Below are 22,617 nucleotides of genomic sequence, written 5' to 3' on the forward strand. Positions count from 1 at the left end.
TGATAAATATTGGACTGGAAATTGTCACGTTTAGCCAATCAGAAATGATTATTTCAAAGAGGTTACTTTTTCTTATTAGCATAATAAAGGCAAACTAGTTAAAGGGTTAGTTCACCCAAAAATGAAAATAATGTCATTTAATACTCACCCTCATGCCGTTCCACACCCGTAAGACCTTCGTTAATCTTCTGAACACAAATTAAGATATTTTTGTTGAAATCCGATGGCTCAGTGTGGTCTGCATACGAGAATATTTTTGGTGCACCAAAAAAACAAAATAACGACTTATATAGTGATGGCCGATTTCAAAACACTGCTTCAGGAAGCTTTGAAGCGTTATGAATCTTTTGTGTCGAATCAGCGGTTCGGAGTGTCAAAGTCATGTGATTTCAGCAGTTTGGCAGTTTGACAAACGATCCAAATCATGATTCGACACAAAAGATTCATAACGCCCCGAAGCTTGTGGCAGATGTGTGAGCCAAGTGGATTTTGCAGGCAAAAACAACAAAAGGTAGCTTTGATAGTTATTTGCACGATTGTAGAATATTAGTGTAGCAGTCATTGCCATTTTACCATTTATCGCCAGCCATCGCCAATTAACCCATCTGAGAAAAAAAGAAAGCAAGTTTGGTGTAGAACCGAGTCCCCTTCTAAACTGTTACAAAAGCTTATTTTGCCAATCCAATATGACCAAATACTTTTAGCATTTAATGATATATTTATTATAAACACTTAAATGTTTTTACAGACTATCAGCACGAAATCAATTATGAAGCACTCTTCCAAATTTAGAGATATAGTGCAATTTTCCCTTTATGTGTACAAAGCGGACTGAAAATTCATTTGTAATCCATGAAAGTGCATGGTGATTAGTGATGATCACTGGCTGTCAAGTTTATTTAAAAACTAATTAGATGGGGATTTTAAGCTAGGAACATTGCACACTAAACCAAAATTATACAACCATATGTCTCATGTTGACTTGAACTCCATATTAAAAGGCTCTGTATTAAAAACTTGCATTTTAGTGAAAATATTTTAAATAATCAGGCACTTATTTGTGTAGTCGTGGTGCAAAGTTAAGTTTGCCGTGACTCGCAGGGTTATACGTCACAAGTCACAACACTGCTGTGCATCACTCCAAAGGCCTTTAGCCATGACTATATTATAGTCCAACACAGCCTCTTGTACCTGATTGCTTAAATACACTCACTGATGATCATTTGTTGTGTTGCAAGTCTTTGACTTTAATGCTTCACAAACTGATTTGGAGGAGAGCAGCAGTGAGTCAGCAGGCGTTTGAGTGGTTGAAAAGCTGCTGGCATGCATGTTATTTTTATACCAACATTTGGCTTATAGAAACTAGCAGCTTTTACAACCAATTGTCTGGCCTTTTTGCTGTATTGCATTTTATGGCCCCTATAAAATATTCATCCTCCCTAACTTATTAGTTACTGAAAAAACAAATCAGCAAATGAGAAACACTGGTTTGAAAATCCATCCGTATTCCAATAAGATGCACATGTGGAGAAACCGCAGCGACCCAGTGCTTCATCAGAGAGAATTATAGGTGCTGTGAGCGCTGAGCTGACTAACAGAATTAATTGAAGCACAAAGACAGTGATTCGGCAAGAGTGAGCCTTTCTCTGTTCCTGCCTATTTATTTGAGTGAGCTGGCATGTCTGAGGTGTGAGGCAGAGGGATATCCTGTGCTCTTTATGTTTGCCTCTGCAGGAGAGGTGGCGGATAGCTTTTCCTCTGTTATTGCACACAATGTAATTTGAAACAATTACCAAAACACCGGCTCACTTGTTACTACACACAGTTCTCCCCATATATACAAAGTGCAGATTCAATAGCTTAACATGTTTTACAATCGCACCCGGTGGAGCAGCGTTTAGTGTGAAAAAGTATAGTGTTTCACTGTAACCCGCATAGTATGGGATAATCTTTCACATTTTGCCTGGGGTTTGTTTTGCTATTTCTGCAAAAACTTGTGTAGGCCATGTGAATTACCATGGAGAGAGCAGATAGAAATACTAAACAGGCCGTATCTGATAGAAATGAATTAACAGGAATTAAACAATAAGGGGAAATAATTTGTTACCTTTAATAATAAATACATTTTTCTTATATTGTCATTCATCTGGATGCATTACAAAGAATTAACCGCACAAATCTACCCCTGCACAGCCAGGAAAATAAAGCTTGAACCAAGGACAGAATATGTAGAGTAGATTATGTATATTGGTTGCAACACCTTATCACGGCTCAATAATACAACAGCACTTTTTTTCTTCTTCGTATGGCTCAGATGCATCAGTATTTCAGATTTTCAACTGCACTGGCAATATTTTCACTTGTCCTGTAGAAATTAGAATATATACACACACACACACACACACACACACACACACACACACACACACACACACACATATATATACATATAGTTTTACATAATTTCAAGCTAGTTAAATAGAGCTACATATTAATTCAAGCAGAATTTAAACCAGACTGTTCCATAAATAACAGAAATCCAAATGTTTAAAATCTAAAACTGTTAAATATGTACATGATCTTCAAACATAAGATGTAGTGATGATGCATTAGCTCAAAAAGGCAAGGGATTCAATTTCATCTTAAAATTTTCTTGAATGAGCAAAATTTAAAACACAGACACATGCATGTACATACTTGATAAACATAGGTAACCAAATGACACTAATAACCTGTAATTCTGTATCTGTAGGTAAAGGTCAAAGGTCAACACACAAGGAGCAGTAAAACGTACCCTCTGTGGCGATGGATGTGAGTATGCTTTCAATACGGGGTCAGAGCCTTTAGCTTACAGTTTTCTATTAAGTCAAAGGCAGACTTACCATTCACATTTAACATTTGCTGCAGTGGCCTGTGAGAGGTCAGCTGGGAATTGAGTGAAGGAAACGGCATAACAGAAAGCTGAGGAATTCTCAAGTAGCTGAACAAAAAACCTATTTAAAATCCTGAAGAGTTCCCATGATCCCAACCTGGCCCCTCATTCAGCTGGGCTGGACTGCCACTTCTTGGTTTTTCACACAAAAACAGTACAGTTTATTATACTTTTCATACTTCAGCTATATTGTAGTGCTTAAATGTAGGTAGTAGGTACATGTATACTGTTCACAGCATGCAAATTTTCTGCATGGAATACTCAGATGTCCTACTACATTTACTAAGGGTGCTTACACACTTGGTTCGATTGCCTGGTCCGAACCGGAGTTCAATTGCTCCCCCCTTCCCCCCACTGGACTGTGTTCACATTATATTATTTGGGTTTGAGGTGAACCATGGTGCGTTTTCATCATCAAAGTTGCAGCTGTTTCCCCCTGTTTCTTGGTCACAGCGACGCAGGTAAAGGCGTAGTGTTACTAACGTCACTTTTGTATTTTGGTTATTGAACTTTTGGTTTTGTTTTCAAAGCATTAGCACATAACGACACTTGCATCTGTCCGCCTACTGCAAATGTTCTAAAGAACGTGAGAGTCCATTTGTGTTGAAGGATTTATCTCTACCTGCAGTGTGTCAGTCACCCTTGTCAGCAAGTGAGTGAGAACACACACAAACACAGATTTATCAAATCATACGTCATCAAACTTTCATATCAACAGCCAACCATACTGGAGTTCACATGAACTGTACTCCAGACCACCCTTTTTAGGCAGACTCAGGTATGGATCATGGGTGCTCACCCAAGTTCGAAAAACAGCAGTCACATCACCCAAACAAACCAAACTCAATTGAACCTGGGTGCATGTCAAAAGTGCTAGTGTAAAAGCACCCTAAAATAGGGCTAAAACAATTGGTCAACATTATCGACAACATTGACAAAAAAAACTGTTGACAAATATTTTTGTTGTCGAATAGTCTTTTGATCTCAGGGTTGCCAAGTCTGCAGTTTTCCTGTGGAACAAATAATCATATTATAAGAAATAGCACAAATAAACACAATCAAACAAAGATACAAATGGAATAAACAGCGCTTTTCAGGTTTTTCAGGTAGATCTAACAGTATTTAGATACAGATTAGGTAGATTAGGCACAGAAATTGAAGTATTACCTGAAGTATTCAAATGTAAAACTGCATATAGTTTTCACTGTATAATTTAAAAATAGATAGATCATTATTAAAGTTACACAAGTTATTCAGTCAAGAGCAGTGAGTGATTTTTTTTTTGCAGTGTTTTGTTTGATTAAAGGATTAGTTCACTTCAGAATTAAAATTTCCTGATAAATTATTCACCCCCATGTCCGAGGAATAAGGGTCTTGTCTACTGAAACGATTGGTCATTTAAAAAAAAATAAATAAAAAATGTATATACTTTTTTTTTTTTTTTTTATCACAAATGCTCATCTTGCACTGCTCTGCATTGTGCTACACATTATGTAATCACTTTAAAAGGTCACACGTGACGTAGGCAGAAGTACCAACCCAGTGTCTACAAAGTGAACGTGCAAAGACTAAGTCAAACGCCCTTTACAAAAAAAGGTAAAACAACAATGTCGGACACTTTTGAAGTTGGAGGAGAAAGTGAGATGGATTTTTTTGCCCTTCTGTGGTACTTCCGCCTACGTCACGCGTGACCTTTCCAATGTGATTAATGTGTGGCACATCGCAGAGCAGTGCAAGATGAGCATTTGTGGTTAAAAAGTATATACTTTTTTTTTTTTTTTTTTTTTTAGAAAATGACCGATCATTTCACTAGACAAGACCCTTATTCCTTAGCTGGGATCAGGTAGAGCACTTTGAAGCTGCACTGAATCTGCAATTTGGACCTTCAACCTGTTGTACCCCGGTGAAGTCCACTGTATGGAGAAAAATCCTGGAATGTTTTCCTCAGAAACCTTAATTTATCAAGTAAATTTAGTAAATTATCAGGAAATTTTAATTCTGAAGTGCGCTAATCCTTTAAACACAGACAGCAGCAGGAATATTAGGCTGTTGTCACTTTAAGACATAATGCACAGATCCAATATACTGTTTCTGTCACAAATGTGTTGTATTTCTCTCTATTGTTTCGTCCGCCTATAAGACATAACGACTATGTTTACTGTGATACTCCTCGCCAAGACAGGCATTTTGACATCATTTTGTGTGAATTGTCCATTCAAGCACAAGAAGAGGTGAAAGAGAACTCAATTCAGTATACAGAAATTTCTCTTTTGTGCTTCTTGCACTTGAGTATTTAAGTTGGCGGGGCTTAAAAACGGGCAGATGATAAACATTCATGACAATGCAACACTAGCCTGATTGGGACAGTAACTGTTCCATCAACTGTTAGCCATTGGGCAGTCCTTATTGTCAAGCCCTGCACTTAGATCATGCACTAGATCTAAGTGCAGGGCACCCTTATGTGGCAAGTGTAAGCCTCTCTTTTTTTCTCACATTGAGCGTGCATGTGTGAGAGATAGCGACAGAGGGTGCTCTCAGCCAAGAGGCGGTTCGTAAAGCTCAGCAGGCAATTCAATTATATATGCACTACTCGATCACTGGTGTCTTTTTTAGTGGCCTATGCGAGTAATTTACTCACTTTGTATAGGGTTGATTTGAGCTGTGTTAATGATCACTATGATGGTTTTCAATTTGCATAACAATGATTGTAAAATATGTATTTTAAGTATGAGAATGGCATATTTTGATATTGATATTGATTTTGGTATTGATATTTGGGAAATGGTTTTTTGGGCTACTTTTGGGATAATTTTTTGGTCAGTTTTGTGACGCAGACCTGGCAAATCTGTAACGCTGTTTGACCAGTGGGGCGCTGTAGCGCAATATCGTAATGCAGCCCTCCCGGATGCAATTCAATAGAAGAAGACACGACACTTCGGAGTGCAAACCAGTGCCCAAGGAAGTCGACCGGAAGTTGAAGTCGGCCGCGTGCCGCCATCTTGTAGCAGAACTTCACTTGCGTTAGCCATCCCATTGACTCCCATTCATTTTGGCGTCACTTTGACAGCAAATAACTTTACATCTGAGGCGTTTAAAGACTCAATTTGTCCATTATTTATTTCTAAAGATACACGACAATGTATAAAGGGCTCCATTACCTTCTATGTTACATTATGGCCCCGTAGAAACAGTTTTTGTAAAAATAGGCTAACGATTGCGTCATAACCACTCGACTCTCTGTCGCACAGTAGAGAAATTACCGTACAGACAGGAGGAGAAGCTCGCAGGCAATAGTATGCATTAACTTAATATGGCGTACTGGCGTTACATTTTAAAATACTATACAAAATAATTAATCAGAATAATTACTCCTGCTCACTCACGCCAAAGAACTCCCCGCTCAAGCTCGCCGTCTCTGCAAGATTAACGATGGCAGTTTTCACGCACAGCTACTAGAAGATTTACATCTGTCAGACAGGTTGCTGACGTCATCAAGCTTAGTTTGAGTCTGCGCGTCAGAAACGGAAGTGCTAAAAATCGCTAAAAATGGGCTTCACTTGTCTCAATTGAGTTCCAATGGGGTCGCTGTGTCCATTTCTTTTACTGTCTATGGTGCAAACGAAGTCAAACCAGTAGAGTGTGGGAATGTTTAATATAACTGCACAAAAAGCCAAAAAAACAAACAAAAAAACAACTACCATATGCAGGGCTGCCAACCTTCGGACTCAGGCAACTGACACTGCACGCCATAAGACCATTTTCTCACAGTGTAAAATATATCGCGGTGAGAAGAGGACACTAACAATGCGTCAACAGACAAGACAGAACAGGTTCCTTTTAATGTGAAAAAGTCTCAGCTTTTAAATTCTGTCAGTTTTACTATGAAATTCAAACAGTAAATGTGGTTCTGTCGCTCTTTAATGTGGCATGACAGGTCGCTGTAATGCCTCGAGCGGCATGTGAACCGATCAAATCTTCATCTTTACTACTAAGTTGGTTATAATACGAAATAAGCATGAATGGTCATCAGAAGGTATGTTGAAAGAAACAGTACAACTTACTCAAATGTTTCATGGCTCATGTAATTGCTCAATCAGTGTTCAACCTCAGAGAGAAGCAATTAAAACAGCATGTAAACAATATGTCATGTAACTACTTTTACCTCAGAAAAGCATTCAGTGACCATAAACTGATAGCCAGTTAGAAAAAATGAAAATAAAAGAGCATTTAAAAAAAAAAAAAACACTATATTTCATATTCATATTTTACTCATAATAAAAATATATTATAATTGTTAAACTGCAGTATATGCAATTGTATACAATCAGTTGTTAATTTTAACCTTTAATATAGTAGCATTCCAGCTGACTGGGCTGTCTGTATAGTTTACAGCATTAGTTGAGAGATTTTGTTTTTCCTTGAGAAAAATGAACGTAGGCTACTGATGTATATCCAAATGAATCGATATAAAATCAAATTGAGTCCATATCTTCTGAGGAGGACAGAACACCTGAAATTGGTCTATTCAATTGGTTCAAAGTTCAATAAAAAGACATTTCATTTTATTTATTAGTTAGAATAGGTATATTTTGACTAATTGTAAAAGCTGATTAATCGATCAAAACCTACTGATTAATTGGTGAAATAATTGACAAATAGTCGATTAATCATTTTTAATAATTGTTAGATTAATCGATTATCAAAATAATCATTGGTTGCAGCCCTACCCTAAAATGTGCAATACATACCAGAACACATTGTCCAGACATACTGTACACAATGCAGTGCGCCCGAACTGCGACAAATGAAACGGAAATAGTTATAGATGCTGTGTTCACTTTTTGAAATAATTTTTTGGTTAGACTGCCATTTTTGCATAAAATTTAAGAGAATAATTAGACACCACTCACATGAAATGTGATGAGCTCCTGTGACAACAATGAACTGTTTGAAATATTTATTGTAAAATAATGGCTAGACTTTCAGTGTGTGTGTATAATTAGAACATAGTTTAGATATAGTAGTAAGCTAGACAAAACTAGCTATTTTTAAGTAAGCTAGCTATTCTGAAAATATCATCTCATATCAAATGTTTGCAAAATCCCTCCCCTTATTTTTAGTGGCATTTTTTAAACGACAAAGAAAGTTCTGTAATTTTTCAAGGTTCTGTTTTTCCCTCTTAATCAGTTAGCATCAAAGGGGCACACATGCATAAATAATTGGCTAATTCACTTAAAGGGGCCAGCGTAGATTAATTAAGTCTGAATTCTAATTATGTTTTCCTGTTTTCACCAACTGACATGGTTGTTGTTCAACATAAAGCTATTAGTTTAATAACAATTAGCATTTTGTGAAAAAGCATGCTCTAAAAATACATGAAGATAGAGCTGCAGTGAGGGTTTGTACAAAGCGAGTTAGCACTTTGATGAGTCTTTGTTTCAATTCATTTATAGACAAAATATGAATTTAAAATACCCAGATCCTATTGCAGTGTTTGTGAAACAGTCACACATGTGTGACATTGAAGGATGCAGACCTGTGCCTTTTCTGTGTAGTATTATAAAGCTGATTATAAAATTGATAGTTACAGTTCTGAATTCTCATTGAATGAAGCGGCTTTGAAGCTTGTCAAATCACTATATAATCACATCTGTGACTGCACAGTCTATATTAATGCAAATTGCTACATTGCGTGACATCCGTAAAAAGCATTCATTTAGCCTAATGAGCTATACTACTTGGCAGAAGAATGGTTTATTCCAATGATTAATATTAGTAAATATATACTAAACATCTGTGACTATTATGATATGGCTGTCGCCGCCATTTAACAAAAGCAGTAACCCATTTGAGGCAGTGAGTTACAGTGATTTTACCATGCTCTGAGGTCCCACTTTGCATTGTGCCTAGGAAGACCACTTACTGGTGTTAAAATCACTGTAACAGCCTCTCACTGCTTATTGCATTATTGTTCACTGTTACAGATTAGTGTTGATATAGAACAACAGAGAGATAATGGCCCAAATGTTTCCTTGAATTAAAAAACAAGGTTTTACCTCAAATTGTAGGTTATTATGGACACCTAATTCTTTATTTTCTTTTTACAGCAGACAGAAAGAAAGCAGCTGCTTTGAACAGAACTGGCTGGTCACTGTTTATGAGAGATGAGTAACAAAGTACTCATGTTAATGTGCATCTTTTTATAAGATCATTAAGATAGGGACCATTCTTGTAATGTACTGTAGATGCTTTATAGTCCTGGATTTTGGGTTTGTGTGTGTGCGCTTAAGTTTAAGGTTAAAGCTGTAACATAGAGGACAGAGGCTGTCAGCACATCAACAGGGTGAGAGAGAGAGAGAGAGAGAGAGAGAGATTGTCATAGGGCTTGTTTACCGCAGCCAGCAGAAGAAAACAGTCAGACGTAAATGAGGGTTGACGGTTTCATGAAGCACAATTGGTTGAAGGCAGATTCAATGTGACTGCTCTGAACTGGGCAATGATCCGTACAGTATGCAAAATTCACTCTGGAACTGGTCTATGCCCACCAGCCTTACGCCCAGCCGAACGGATCCCAGGCTGGAGAAGGCATCCGTGTTCCCAATTCCTTTCGACAACAATCACATTCTTTTATAAAGCTCATACATTTCTCTTGTCATCCATTAGAGAGGATTTCTTGCTCTTCTTTGTCCAGTGTGCAGCACATAGTGACATCTTGTTAGTGTTCATTGAAAGAAAAGGCAGAATTTTCATTTCTAACAGCAGACTGGATGCCTCTGGATGTCAGTGGGGCCATTTTTTCCCCCGTTCTTGTTGTATAGTGTGTTTAAGGCAGATATCAGCAGGATTACTTGGCACCTTATACCAGCTTGACACTGAATTACTGATGCACTGGCCATGTATATTTAAGTATTTATGATATTAAAAGCATGTGGCAGTTGCTCAGTGTATGGTAACAGAGTTTGGCACAGGGCCCCGCTGATGAATAATGATCATTACCTTCTTTTATCACAGTAAGGTTGATGCGTTTAGATGTTAAACAGAAGACTGCTGACCCCAGAGTATGTTTCTGTGTTTGCGTTCCAACAGAGAGATGAGTACAATTGAATATTTAGTGAAATAAACGTGCTACAGAATTCTGTAGAATTCAGTTTGCTGTTTTAGCAAAGCGAGGCATACATTTGAGAGAAACAGATCTCTTGTATATACAAATACTCTTGTATTTTTATATAATTTGTACTCGTACAGATTATGCAATCTATTTTTATATGCATTGTTTGAGTATTTATCTGAGCATAAATCTTTGTTATTATTTCAATTGATAATGTTGGATCAACTTTAAAATATCGTTTCAGTCAAGCAGGTCAAAATGTGTTTAATATTATGTTTAGCTGTCATTTTAACCAATTGATTTGTACAATTCTAATAATAATAATACAATAACAACAATAATGTGATAACAAAAAACCACTATCACGTGAGTCCAGTGTAAATGGTGCTAAAACTACAGATTGAATGAATTACTGTAGATTGTCCAGTGTCAGGTTTACAGTCAATTATATTAAAATAGAACTTTGTTAAGATTAGAAATTTCTAAACTACTATTGCTCAATGATTTACTCATCTATCATAATAATGTATTTTAATCTTCTGCATTTTGGGGCTTTTGGGAAATTTTAATACTGTATATCAAAACATAAACAGCATATAATAATAATAATTATTACAATAATTTCTAAAACAAAGTTGTTGCACTTATTTGTGTTTGTCTCAGTGTTTACAGTAGTAACACCAAAGCAGACAAGATAAAACAAGATATACTCAACAAAGCTTTATTAATTGTGTTAGTCAAGCTATAACACTAAATATGGTTTATAATGCATACAAAGTCATGGATGTTCATGTGTACATGTGCAGAAATTCATCAGGGAAAAATACAGAAATATGACAATGCTGGTGTGACAACTTCAGAAAGTAATTAAAGAGGTTTGTTACTGGGAGATAATTGAAATCCACCAGTGTAAGGGAGCGCTGGACGGATAATATGAAATGTTGAATTGGTGAGGATAATTATGTGTCATTCTGCTTTTGGCAAAATCATTATTTGCTTATTTCTCAAGTGGTGGCCCAATTATCACTTGTAAATTTCCATGTGGGACATGCACCAAAATGTAAAAAAAAAAAAAAAAAAAAAAAAAAATCCAACAATAAAGTTGCAGTCATGCTAGAATGACTATACATAAAAAAGATTGGAGGAAAAAAAGATACTTAATTGACACATTTAAAATTTCTGGTCAGTCTTACCATCTTCCTGTTGGAGAAATTGATTTGAAGACAGTGGGGGAAAAAGCAAATGGTTTTTAAATAAGTTACAATTAGATTAGCATTAATCTCAGCGGTGCAAATGAATGTGTGGCTTTAGGGCTTGTTGGATGTTAAAGCAGATTTCTAAACTCTGCTCCAGATTGGAGTGTGTCCTGCTCAACTTTAATTGCTCTGTCATGTAAGATGAAAAACATTTCCCACTTAAACTGCTGTCTTTAAGATGATGTTTTATGTTTTGCACATTTGTACGCTCTGTTCATATGTATTGCAGTGTTTATTGCTGTAATCTGTGCCATTGAGGGCTCATTTACATATTCAAGATTTAAGTACTGCAGTCACAAATCTTGGATTTCATAAAAAAAAAATAAAAAAAAATAATAATAATAATAATAAAAAAATCTAATTCCATAAAGAAAAAGACGTATTATTATGATTACTAATGGGCCTGATTGTCATGCTTTTTACTCCAGTAATTACTCCTTGTGGTTGGTTTATTTTTAAAGTCAGTTGTATGAAACTTGACTCAAAGAACCTATTGAACATTTCCATTGTTATTGCCCACGATAAAAGATAAAGTTGAACACACTGAACCCATGTTCTGAATGGATGGTTTTTAGGCTTTTCAGAAAAATTTTCAGAAAAACAGCAAAACATGTGTAAAAACACAAACAATGCATAAATCATTTGTTCTAGTTTGCTGTTATTGTGTTGACTTTACTCAAAAGCTACAATGAAATGATGTTGATGATGGAATTCACAGAAAGGGAGTACGGTAATTGGGGCAACTAGCCCCGGTCACTGTCCTGCTATTTAACTATGTCAGTCATACAACAGATAAGAGATTAAACAGTCCGATATAAAACAGAGATTTCAATTTTTTTTTTTTTTTTAACACACAAAAGAGAGTTTTGTTGTGTACAGTTATTAGGTTAATGTTGTACTTGTATAAACAATGATTTATTTTACTGCCTATGCAGTATATGATGCTAACTACATAAGAAATGTAACTTCGACCACAAATGTCCCCTACAAATATTTTCGGACACAACTTTTATTTTAAATGTTGAGCCTTTGTTCATATTCCTTCACAACATGTTAAAGTTTCAGATTTCAAGGTTCAAGAGTCTGGTAAACAGTGTGAGAAACCTGGTTTATGTTTTTAATTTGGTGCGAGGGCTTTCGTCCTATTTTCTTGTGTGTTTGAGCCTTCATGCTGCTTGCAATGTGTTTATGATGATTTGCATATTCATATGCACGGCAAGCCTCCAACATTTTTACGTAGTGTGCATGAAAATGCATCTTTTTTTTGGAGGAGAAAACGTTGTTTTTCTTGGGTTGGGGTGGGATTTGGGAGGGTGGGGGGTTGGACATTGTAAGTATTTTAATGTGACCTTCATCAGGCATTCATGTCAACTTATCTATTTATGATTCCAGTTTCTTCCACTCTGTTGTTCAATTAGCGCTTGACCCCTTTAGCGGCGTTGTAAATTAAATGACATTTCCGTGTCGTCCCATATTTAAAATACTGCGTTAGTTGCGGATCAGAAATGATGATCTTCATTCTGCAGCTAATTTATTCATTTAACAATTTCCCTCCAGAAGTTGCAGCAGAAGGCTGTGGAGCAACCTGAGCAGAAGAAATCCAAGTCGGCTGAATTTCTGATGGGTGAGTCCCGCGTGATGAGTTATTGCTCATAATTTGTGTAAGGATTAATTAACTAATTACAGACAAATGGCTCTGGGCTAAATTTTGCTCTTGCTTGTCAGGGCGCAATTTGTAATTATTTTAATCATTTCTTCTTCTTCTTCTCCTTCATCTTCTTCGTCTTCTCTCTTTCCCTCTTTTATACACACCCATCCTCTTCGTGATTTGGGTTTAATTTTAACCTCGTTGTGTTTCTGTGTCATTTTAAGAAGGAGGAATTTTCGGTTGTGATTAAATGTGCTGTAGAATAATGTGCCACTCTGACCTTCTCTTTTTTTATTTTCATATGCACTCTGTCTTTCTGTCCTCAGCAGAAAGAGACTTGATGGAGGGCGCCGTGAATCCCGCATTCCAGGAGGACTCGGAGGAAGAGAGAGAGATGAGAGGTGGCGATAGCACGCTTGTAGCTCGGCGACAACGCGTGTGGCTGCAGGCCTCAGCTACGGCACGAGGTGAAGCTTCACGCTGTCCCACCCTCTGTAACGCAGGCACGGCCTTACATTCCAGTGCAGCCTGTCCCAACAAGTATCTACAGCATAGGTGCATCTACAGATGTTGCAGACAAAAAATGTGTATGTGCTAGATCTCAGTGAGATGATATCATGTTGTGCTAAACATACTGCTCATCATCTAGACGAATCCAGTTTAGACCTAGACCTGGAACATACGCCCTCCTGTCATAGCAGGTTATGAATCATTTGTCTAGTTTGAAAGTGTATAATTGTTCAAATACTTTCTTGTAACCCTGTTTATTGTTCAACGTCAACAAAAAGTAAGCCATTGGTTGGTTGACTTCCTAAAAACAATGCAGCCTTACACTACTTTCAAAACGTTAATCTTGTTCAAGCGAATCATAATGTGTGGACTTTCGACTCAAACAGTGGCCTTTTTGAGTCGACGTTTAGGAAATATGCTTGAAAACATTAGATTTCATTTGGTGGCACTAGTGGTGCAGAATTACACACTTCAGCTTTAATAGTTATAATCAATAATTTTGTTAAGTTTGGTAATCAGTAATCATTAAATTCAGACAATTTTTGAAAGTAAACACATTGACATGACCCATGACTGACAGCGATTAAAAAAAAAAAAAATCATCATTCATTTGAGAGAGAGCACATCTTTCGTTCAGCTCTTTTCATTCGTAAAGATAATTACGTAGATAAAGTTAAAATGCAAGTGCATGTAAGCAATAGACATCAAGAAAAATCTATGTATTCATATAATTGGTATTTGGATACTGGGTGTTACGATACCATACATTAATTAATAATTGTTTAACATATTTGTCGGTGATTGCAGTTTTTGCACTTCAGCATGAGAGGTACTTACAATGACAACATTTATTTATCTGTTTATTTATTTTTATTGCTAATAATGGAGATTTCATATATTTACATACATAGAAAAACTGAAACCACAAAATAGGCAACAAAACAAGTAAAAAACAAAAAACAGAAGAAGAGAAAGTTGGAGTGGAGTTTAAATTTCAGACGGCTCCCGTCTTTGTGTGTGTTGTGAAAGCTCACAGAGCACTGGAACGAACATAGAGTGTTTTAGCTGGCAGGCATATTCCCGCATGTAAATAATTCAAATGATTATCAAATTCAAGCTGAGATCAAACCTTAGCTTTTGCCTATGCATAATTTCAAAAGTAAAACCGCTGTGTTCAATTCCTTTGATAAATACTACATCAACTTTCATTTCACACTGCAAAAGAAAAAAAAAAGGACAGATCATTTTGTCCTAAGAGAAGCTGTCTTTTGGCTGTTTTTGTAAATTCTGTCAGCATGTAGTTGAGAAAGTATTTACTTACATATACGAAAATTGCATGTTTTCCCCACCCTAAATCTATAAGCAGGCTCCCTGACAAATCAGTGTTATTCTAGCAGCGTCAGACTGCATTGCAGCGCTGCATTATTGATAGTGTGCATGAAGAACAGAGGAGAGTTTGATTAAGGATGAGAAACACTGGAAGATGGCCAGGCCGTGTAGTTAAATCAAAGATATAATTCAAAGACATAATTTCAAAGACCGCCAACGTTATGCAAATGTGAATGTTCAGCCCCTTCCAACAAAAACAGTAATGGAAGCCAAACTGTGTTTACCCTGGAAAGTGCTTCACTTCAAGACTCAAGTCACTTCAATTTATTTGATGGGTGAATGTCAGTCAAAAGTGGCGTTCACACTGACGTTTAAATCGCTTGAGGTCGAACTGTATCAGGCGGGGGATCGCTGTGTGTACTCCCATTGGTAGTTGCAGCCTCACATCGCTGCTCATTTGCATGAAGTCAACTCAACTTTGTTGCATTGCCAAAGGTCGCTTTTGCTCATGACGCCAGAAACAGAGACAGCATGAGTAGGAGGATATACTTTTAGATAAATTGATGGGAGAAATTGCAGTTCTCACTATGGCTGTAGTAGGAATGAAAGTCCCAGCTTTGAGCTTAAAGACCCAGTCTTGTGTTTTAGGTAGTAGCATTATGCATTAGCAGAATCAGCCTGAAAAATAGTTTTAGCATGATTTTGATTTTTTTAGAAGTCACATTTATTACAGATTTAATTGCAGATTCTAAATACTTGACTGCTGTCATTGAAAAACAATTACTTCAGGTTGCTTTTTCGTTAACTGCCATCAGTTCTGCTAATTTGTCGTATAAATGAAATTCTAAGCATAGCTGTTTTATAGCTGAGGTTAGCTTGGATGCATCTTTCACAGCTTTTCAAGCCTTTTTCAAGATGCCAAACCTGTGGTTGAGATATGTAGGTGTTGAGTAGTGAAGAGCAGAGAGCAGTGACTGTTTAACAGGAATAACCCCTCTAGCTGCTGGCTTTCTATAAAACTCTGGCAAGACGCTTTGATGCCCAAAGGTCAGCGATTGCTAATAAGAAGTCAATGGGATACAGCATTTGCTTTGTCACCCCTTTACTCACTTTCTCTCCCTCTTTCTCTGACTGGTGACCCCGGAGCAGTGTTAGGGTATTGTCTTTGAAATTCAGGGCTCCTTTACTTATACACGTTTCTTATTAGTTCTTTTGAACACAGGTAACATATGGCAGGTTGTGTTTAAAAGATTGCCTGCTCTGACCTTTCCTAGCATGCTAATTAGGCCCCTGAGCAGCGTCGGGCCCTCGTGAGCGCAACTTAGGGAAACGTGACCGAGCGGGGCCTTATCAGGTAGCCTGTGCCAGCCGGCAAGAGCGGTGTGGACTTTCAAAATTAACATTTTCACTTCATGTGCTTCTAATAATCACTAACCTCACCCGGCCCACCAACCATCAGCCCCCCTCACTTTCTCTTTTCTCTCTTTTTCCCGCCTGGACTTTCCACAGGAAATGAAGGTGCCCAAAATTACTTTGACCCCTCGTCGGCGGCGGAGGGTGACCCAAGGCGGTGCAGGATGTCTGGGGTCGGAGGCAGAGATGAGCTGGAATTAAGTATGCCATTTTTTCTCGTAATAGGCCGTCTCAGTTCATTAAAGAGGGGTGAGGGAGATCACTCGCAGCCAGTCAGAGCGTTGGGCGGGCCAGTCTATGTAAATACTTTTACCAATGGGTCACAAGATTGGGCGGTGCTGTGACTGTCATTGCCGAAGGTCACCTATCATTGGTCAGTTCCATTTCCGCTCCCTATGCTTTCCTTAACTTCCTTTAAATGAAGGGGGTTCCTTCCAATACCGCTATGTGCACCTCAGCGCGTCTATTAAAAGCATGCTCTGGGGAGCAAAGTCATATGCATGTTATAATGAAACATGGCTATTAACAGAAAAGCCATTTTGACTGTATCTGTTGGACATCGCCATCCTGTAATATTCCACAATCCTCACAAACCTACAAACCTTTGATAATGACACTCCAGAGGTGGGGACACCTTCAAATGATATTTTGCATAAATTTCATCGCTGTCAAACGACTTACATTGGACTTACTCGCATGTTATTATTAGCTCTGAGCTATAATCATTTAATGTAAATGAAGGTCAGGAATTAGTGTCAGTTGTTGGAAATTCATGCTGTATGCTCCTTTATGTTTCATATGGACTTTGCAATCCATGCAAAATCAGTCAGTGAGATGTGTTTGAGAGCACAACGATAAAATGTACTATCCGTCAAGCTGAAATATTACTCAAGTTTGATTTTTCTTCCCAGAATTTATGAATGAAGATGAGAGCAACCTTTATGAGAAACTTTCCGAAATGTTTCAGGAAGAAGACGCCTCCACTGTCATAGATTTACCAGGTAAAGAATTTTTGAACTTTTGTAAAGAAAAGCATGTCTTTAATATCTCAGTTGTTTCTCCCAGACATCAATGGGAACAAATAGAAACTTTGCTTAGGTCTCCTGCTTATCAGACATTTCTCTTGAGAAAATTAACTCGCTAGTCTCAAAAGTGTCTCTTCTATGCCCGGTTTCACAGACAAGGCTTAAGCCTAGTCCCAGACTAAAATGCATGTTTGAGCTGTTTTAACTGAAAGCAACTTGCACTGACAAATCTTAAAATATGTCAGTGCCATTGTTTTGTCTCAAGATGCACACCAGTAATGTTTTTTTCTAAGGCACATGTATAAAAGCTACTTAAATGTCCTAATTGAACTAAGGCCTAATCCTGGCTTAATCTAAGACTTGTCATTGAAGGTTAGGTTTATCTTCCATCATTTGTGTCTGTTCTTATCATTAGGAATTTTAGGAGACACCTCTGAAACAAAGTTTATACTTAAATGAAATATTAATCATATGAACTTTGAAAGAGCATCCACTGAGCAGTAGAATTTACCACTGGGCTCAACCTATAACAAGGCCCTGTTCTGTGGTGACATCATGTAAATGTTGTGGAAATAAATTACACTGGCCTGGTTTATAAAAATATTGCTATTTAATTCCATTATGAGATGCTCATGATTTTACATGTAGGATGTTGTTACCCAGCAGGATGCTTTGTTGTAATTCCCCAACAAAGCATTGAGCTCTCAGGTAGGCACTGAGCTCAACTTCCTGTGCGAGAGCTATTGTTGTGTGTGATTCCAGTGTTTGTCCCATTAGCAGAGGGTCGGACTAAGACTCTCTCCCAAGTAGAGTGTCGGGCTTATGCTGCTTTTGTCTTGGTGTAAAATGCTCTCAGTGGATCGGTTGAGGTACCGCACAGCAGTTGTAATTGGTTTGCCAGACCGTCATTGGGTTTAGGCCTCACGGTACACACGAATACGGTGTTAGCTGTCTAACACTCAACTGGATTGTTGTGGATTTAGCTGGAGTATATAGATTAGCCTCTTCACTATTGTCTTAGAATGCTCATAAAATCCTTCAAAGAAACAGAAGGAAAGAGGATACAGGATTAACACACACACAGTAGAAGGAGGAGGACGATCATGGGTAGCATCCATCCATGAGGCTTTAACACTGTCACAATAGACTTGAGACAATTGCCTGCAAACCTTCTTCAACTCCACCTCCTAGTAGTCCAAAGTCTGGTAATTCTCTAAATATCTCCACACTTCTAACACTTAAAGGGGTTTGGAGCATCATTAGTAGAATGGACACAGTCCAGTATGCAATGTGTAAAACTCCGGGGGAACACATTTGACGCTTCAAATGTTCTTTCCAGTGGCAGACAAAACATCTTGACTCAATGTGACCAACACTTGAGGATCTCTGTTTCAAAACCTAGATTGCCACCTTGGTGAGGTCATATTTCCTAAATTTCGGCAGAATTTTGTGAACAAAAATGGCCCATTATTTATTGTCAATGGCGTAGACAATGATGTATGAAGCACAGCTCACACAGGAGGCACTTTCAAACCAAGCAGTTTCTGTTGGTCAGTGTATGCAAATTTGCTTGACCAACTGAATTCGATGTAAAATATGTGTGAAATATGGGAAATTTGTCTTCACACAAAATTCCTGATTGTTTGGATTTTTATTATAATTACTGGATTTTGTCTGCGAAAATTCACAGAATAATGGTAAATACGATTGCTCCTTAACTAAAATGAAACCTGATTTGGAAAACTCCAAATAATATGTGTAATATAAATAGAGAGCAGTTGATTTCATAAGAGTTGAATGTTTGTTAGCTTAGCAACTTACTATGCAATATGCTAAAAATACACAACAAACACAAATATTGGACTATATAAAAGTCCATTTTTATTTAGACTGAATTAAACTATTTTTATCAATACTTTTTGGTATTGAATAAATTACATTTATAATCAGCATCTTGCTTCTTCTGCCATCTTGGATGAATGCTTTCACTCAGCCTGTCATAATGCATTATGAGATTGCCTTATGCATGAAGGATACATGCCGTGCTACCATAGAATTGGGCCAAAAGAAGGTTTCTATCTTTTGAAACAGCCATCACATCAGCAGAGTGCCTGTGATGCCTTAAAATGCTGTCCAAGTAGGCAGCTCTCTAGGTTTTTTAACAAAGCTGATATGTATCTTTGCACTTTGACAGGGCTTGATCCAGGTGTTTCCCCATCGGTGTGTCATGTAGCACTGTGAAGCTAGCACAATCACATTAGGGCTTCATTAGCACTACTCTGTTTGATTAACTTACTGGTTTAATTAAATCGTGCTTCTGTGTAATTTGGTTCAGATGAGGAATGTGTCTAAACCTCTGAGCTGGGTTTAACATCACTATCATTGACTCTTCATATTTGTGTTTGTTGTGTCATCGATGTATAACCACAGTTCATGTGTATGATAGGAATGGTGGCATCTGAGTGTGTTGAGGATGTTGAACCAGTGGCTGAGGTTGGATGGAGGGATCGAAGGAGGGCTGAGCTGCTGGAGAGGAGAGCGGAGGTCATCCCTCAGTATCTGGAGCAGCTCAGAGAGCGTGTGCAGAAAGACATGATCCCAGTGGGCAAACCCGTGCTGGAACAGGTCAGTTATATATAAGCCCATAAGTCTCTGCTGGCCAGTCATCATGTCACAGCCTGACTGACACCCAGTCTGCAAATTGTGAGAGACTTTTCTGTTTTTAATCAACACAGCTAACATTGTGGATTATAATGGGAGCTTTCTAGTTTTGTTTTAGTCATGTTGCACCACTCCATTATTGTTGTGTATAAATGTGGCCTCACACTGATTTTCTTTCAGACTAATGAAACTAGTTTCTGTTCTTGATGCCCACTGCAGATTGGGTTTGTTCTGAACGTACTGCTCTTCCAGCACTCTACGTTTTTATGCTTTAACTTGTGTTATTTTGGGTGTTTTGCCAATTTTATCGACAAATGGAGGGAATGGGATTGAGACATGACACAGTTTGGAATCAAACCAACCACACAACCAGCTCAACTTAAAATGTAATGAACACATGCTAACTGATAAGACATTAGTTATATTCCAAAACTTAGCAAGCTGGTAGTTTTTTTGTAGTGTTTTTGTTGTTGTTGTTGTTGTTGTTGTTGTTTTTTTACTGTCTAGGCAGCTACCTTGCAGCGTCCTAACTAAAATGAGTGAATTGATTTAGATTAATTTTCCAACAAAGTTTAACTGTAAATAAGCATGTTGCTAAGCAATCAACATTTCTTATTCCATTCACTGTCTTTGTTAAATTTGTTTTTCACTGAGCTTGATTTGTCTTACAGAACAACATAACCTTACTGCCCATCTTTTGAAAGAGTCAGGAGTGTGTCCATGCCTTAAAATGCTCACTAAGTAGACTCAAACAATGTGACATTTTACTTTTTTGTAATGTAATTTATACAGCCTTTTTTGTTATTGGATTGGTGCTGAATATCTTTTTTTTTTGTATTTGGTAAATATTTCTTTTTTTTTTATGTGGCCCAGATTTATTGTTTATGGTGAAAACCCTCTGTGAATGTACATTATAGGTAATATAATGCACTATAAGTTCATGTTATTAATGTCTGCATAGTATTCATTGTTTTGTTTTTCATTTGAAACCAAAACTGAAAAATCTGGAGCTTGTCAGCTAATCTTAGATTTTGCAGGTCACATTCAACATGCTTCAATCTTCAACTGAATGTAATTCCATGGAGGAATTGTCAAAAACTCAAAATGCAAAATTACATTGAACAAGATCAGAATTAGCCAACATATTTAAACTGTAATCAATCTTGGCAACTTGTTATGACTGAAATGCGAATGAAGAGTTGCACATTAAATAGAGAATGTGAAGTTGAAGTGAGAAATGAATGCATAAGGAGCGGATGGGATGTAATGGTTATGTTTGAGTCATGGCGTGTGTTGAATAATCACTCTTGGTTTGTGTGCGACTGCAGATGAGAGCTTTATCCTGCTCTCCAACTGTTCAGAAAACACAACATTATTCCTACCACACTCCACAGCTATTTCACAATAATGTGTGTTTAAGCAGCACAGGATGTACCGCTGTCAGTCAGCGAGTATAAAGCCTCTTAAACGTGCTGACTGAATTCTGTGGTGTGTGTCTGTAGGGTTTGCCTGCAGATTGTATTAACACGTCTCTTTAGATGTTCTGAATTCAAGTTAGCTGCATGTACAGCGGCAGAATGCAGTCTGTTGGTCCTAAACAAGAACATGGATTTTCCTTTTTGGCAGGAAGAGCGTTCAGAGCGAGGGAAGACAGAGGAAAAGGTGTGGGCGAGGAAGCAGAGAGTAATGTCGCTCTTAAGGGGAAATTCAAAGGTACTGATGTGTGTCCAGAAAAAGGAAAGATTACTCTAGGTATGTCAAATGAGATTTCCTGAGGTACAGGAGCTGCTGCTGAGACCTTCTGCTGTCTTTCCCCATCAATCACACTGTACTATCACTCAAACACACAGTCACAGACTAATATGGACAATGCTATACAATTATATACTATAGAACATGTATAAATAGTATGCTTTCTTAATAAAATACATGCACACATGTAAACACTGTGTGTGTGTGTGTGTGTGTGTGTGTGTATAGACAGAACTAACTACTTTCACACCTTTCAAACCTTTTGCAGATCTTTTTCAATCTTGGATGTTTTTTTTTTGTTTGTTTGTTTGTTTTTTTAAAATAGCATACTACCATACTAATCTTACTTTTTCTGTAGTATATAATATGTTTACTGTTAATAGTTTGCAGAGTTTCATTATGCACAGAATTTCCAGATGATTGTTGCTAATATATTTAGTGTAGATTTACTACTGTTTGAAACATTTATGCATAACACATACTGTTTTGCATACTATTTTATAAATAACAATTTTGTAAGCTATGAAGTAGTATTCCATTCCAAACATAACTATTGTGTTCATTTATTTGTGCAGATGACAGAAAGAAAGACACATGCTGAGTGTCATAACAACAGCAAAGCTTAAATTTACCTAAAATCTTAACATTATTCTTTCGATGCATTGCAAGCACTGCTAGTAAATGAAATGTTTGGTTTTACTCTACATTATAATTTTTACTGTGACATGTTCTAGTTTAACATGGATCACTGTTAAAGTTGCTGTGCTGTGTAACATTTGAAAAATTGCTTTCTTCATAATATTGCATATATAATCTTAGATTTTTTTTGTTCAGAAAGTTTTTGCAACATTTGAATTTGTATTATTTGCTTCTGCAGATCAGGCACATAGATGAGGAGGAAGCCGTTCTGCAGGACAGACTCTACGCTGTGTTCCAGCGGTGCGTGAATTTCTCTACATCCAATCTGATGTGAAATAATCATT

General features: G+C 37.3%; 1 protein-coding gene across 6 annotated transcripts in view; it reads left to right on the plus strand.

Annotated features, from left to right (window-relative positions):
• The window catches only part of ofcc1 (orofacial cleft 1 candidate 1), a 141,285-nt gene that overhangs the window by 10,777 nt on the left and 107,891 nt on the right, over positions 1 to 22,617 (plus strand). For 3 of the 6 annotated variants that reach the window (XM_048175062.1, XM_048175057.1, XM_048175058.1), the window contains exons 2-9: positions 2,753 to 2,811; positions 12,854 to 12,920; positions 13,271 to 13,411; positions 16,293 to 16,397; positions 17,108 to 17,197; positions 19,668 to 19,846; positions 21,509 to 21,595; positions 22,512 to 22,573. In XM_048175062.1, coding sequence (XP_048031019.1) covers positions 2,806 to 2,811; positions 12,854 to 12,920; positions 13,271 to 13,411; positions 16,293 to 16,397; positions 17,108 to 17,197; positions 19,668 to 19,846; positions 21,509 to 21,595; positions 22,512 to 22,573 — 737 coding nt within the window. In that variant the 5' untranslated portion in view covers positions 2,753 to 2,805. Of the gene's footprint in view, positions 1 to 2,752; positions 2,812 to 6,484; positions 6,763 to 12,853; positions 12,921 to 13,270; positions 13,412 to 16,292; positions 16,398 to 17,107; positions 17,198 to 19,667; positions 19,847 to 21,508; positions 21,596 to 22,511; positions 22,574 to 22,617 lie in introns of those variants that run through there. The other 3 variants (XM_048175059.1, XM_048175061.1, XM_048175060.1) reach the window with 3 other exon arrangements.

This window comes from Megalobrama amblycephala, linkage group LG22 (genome assembly GCF_018812025.1).
Source record: "Megalobrama amblycephala isolate DHTTF-2021 linkage group LG22, ASM1881202v1, whole genome shotgun sequence".
NCBI lineage: Eukaryota > Metazoa > Chordata > Actinopteri > Cypriniformes > Xenocyprididae > Megalobrama > Megalobrama amblycephala.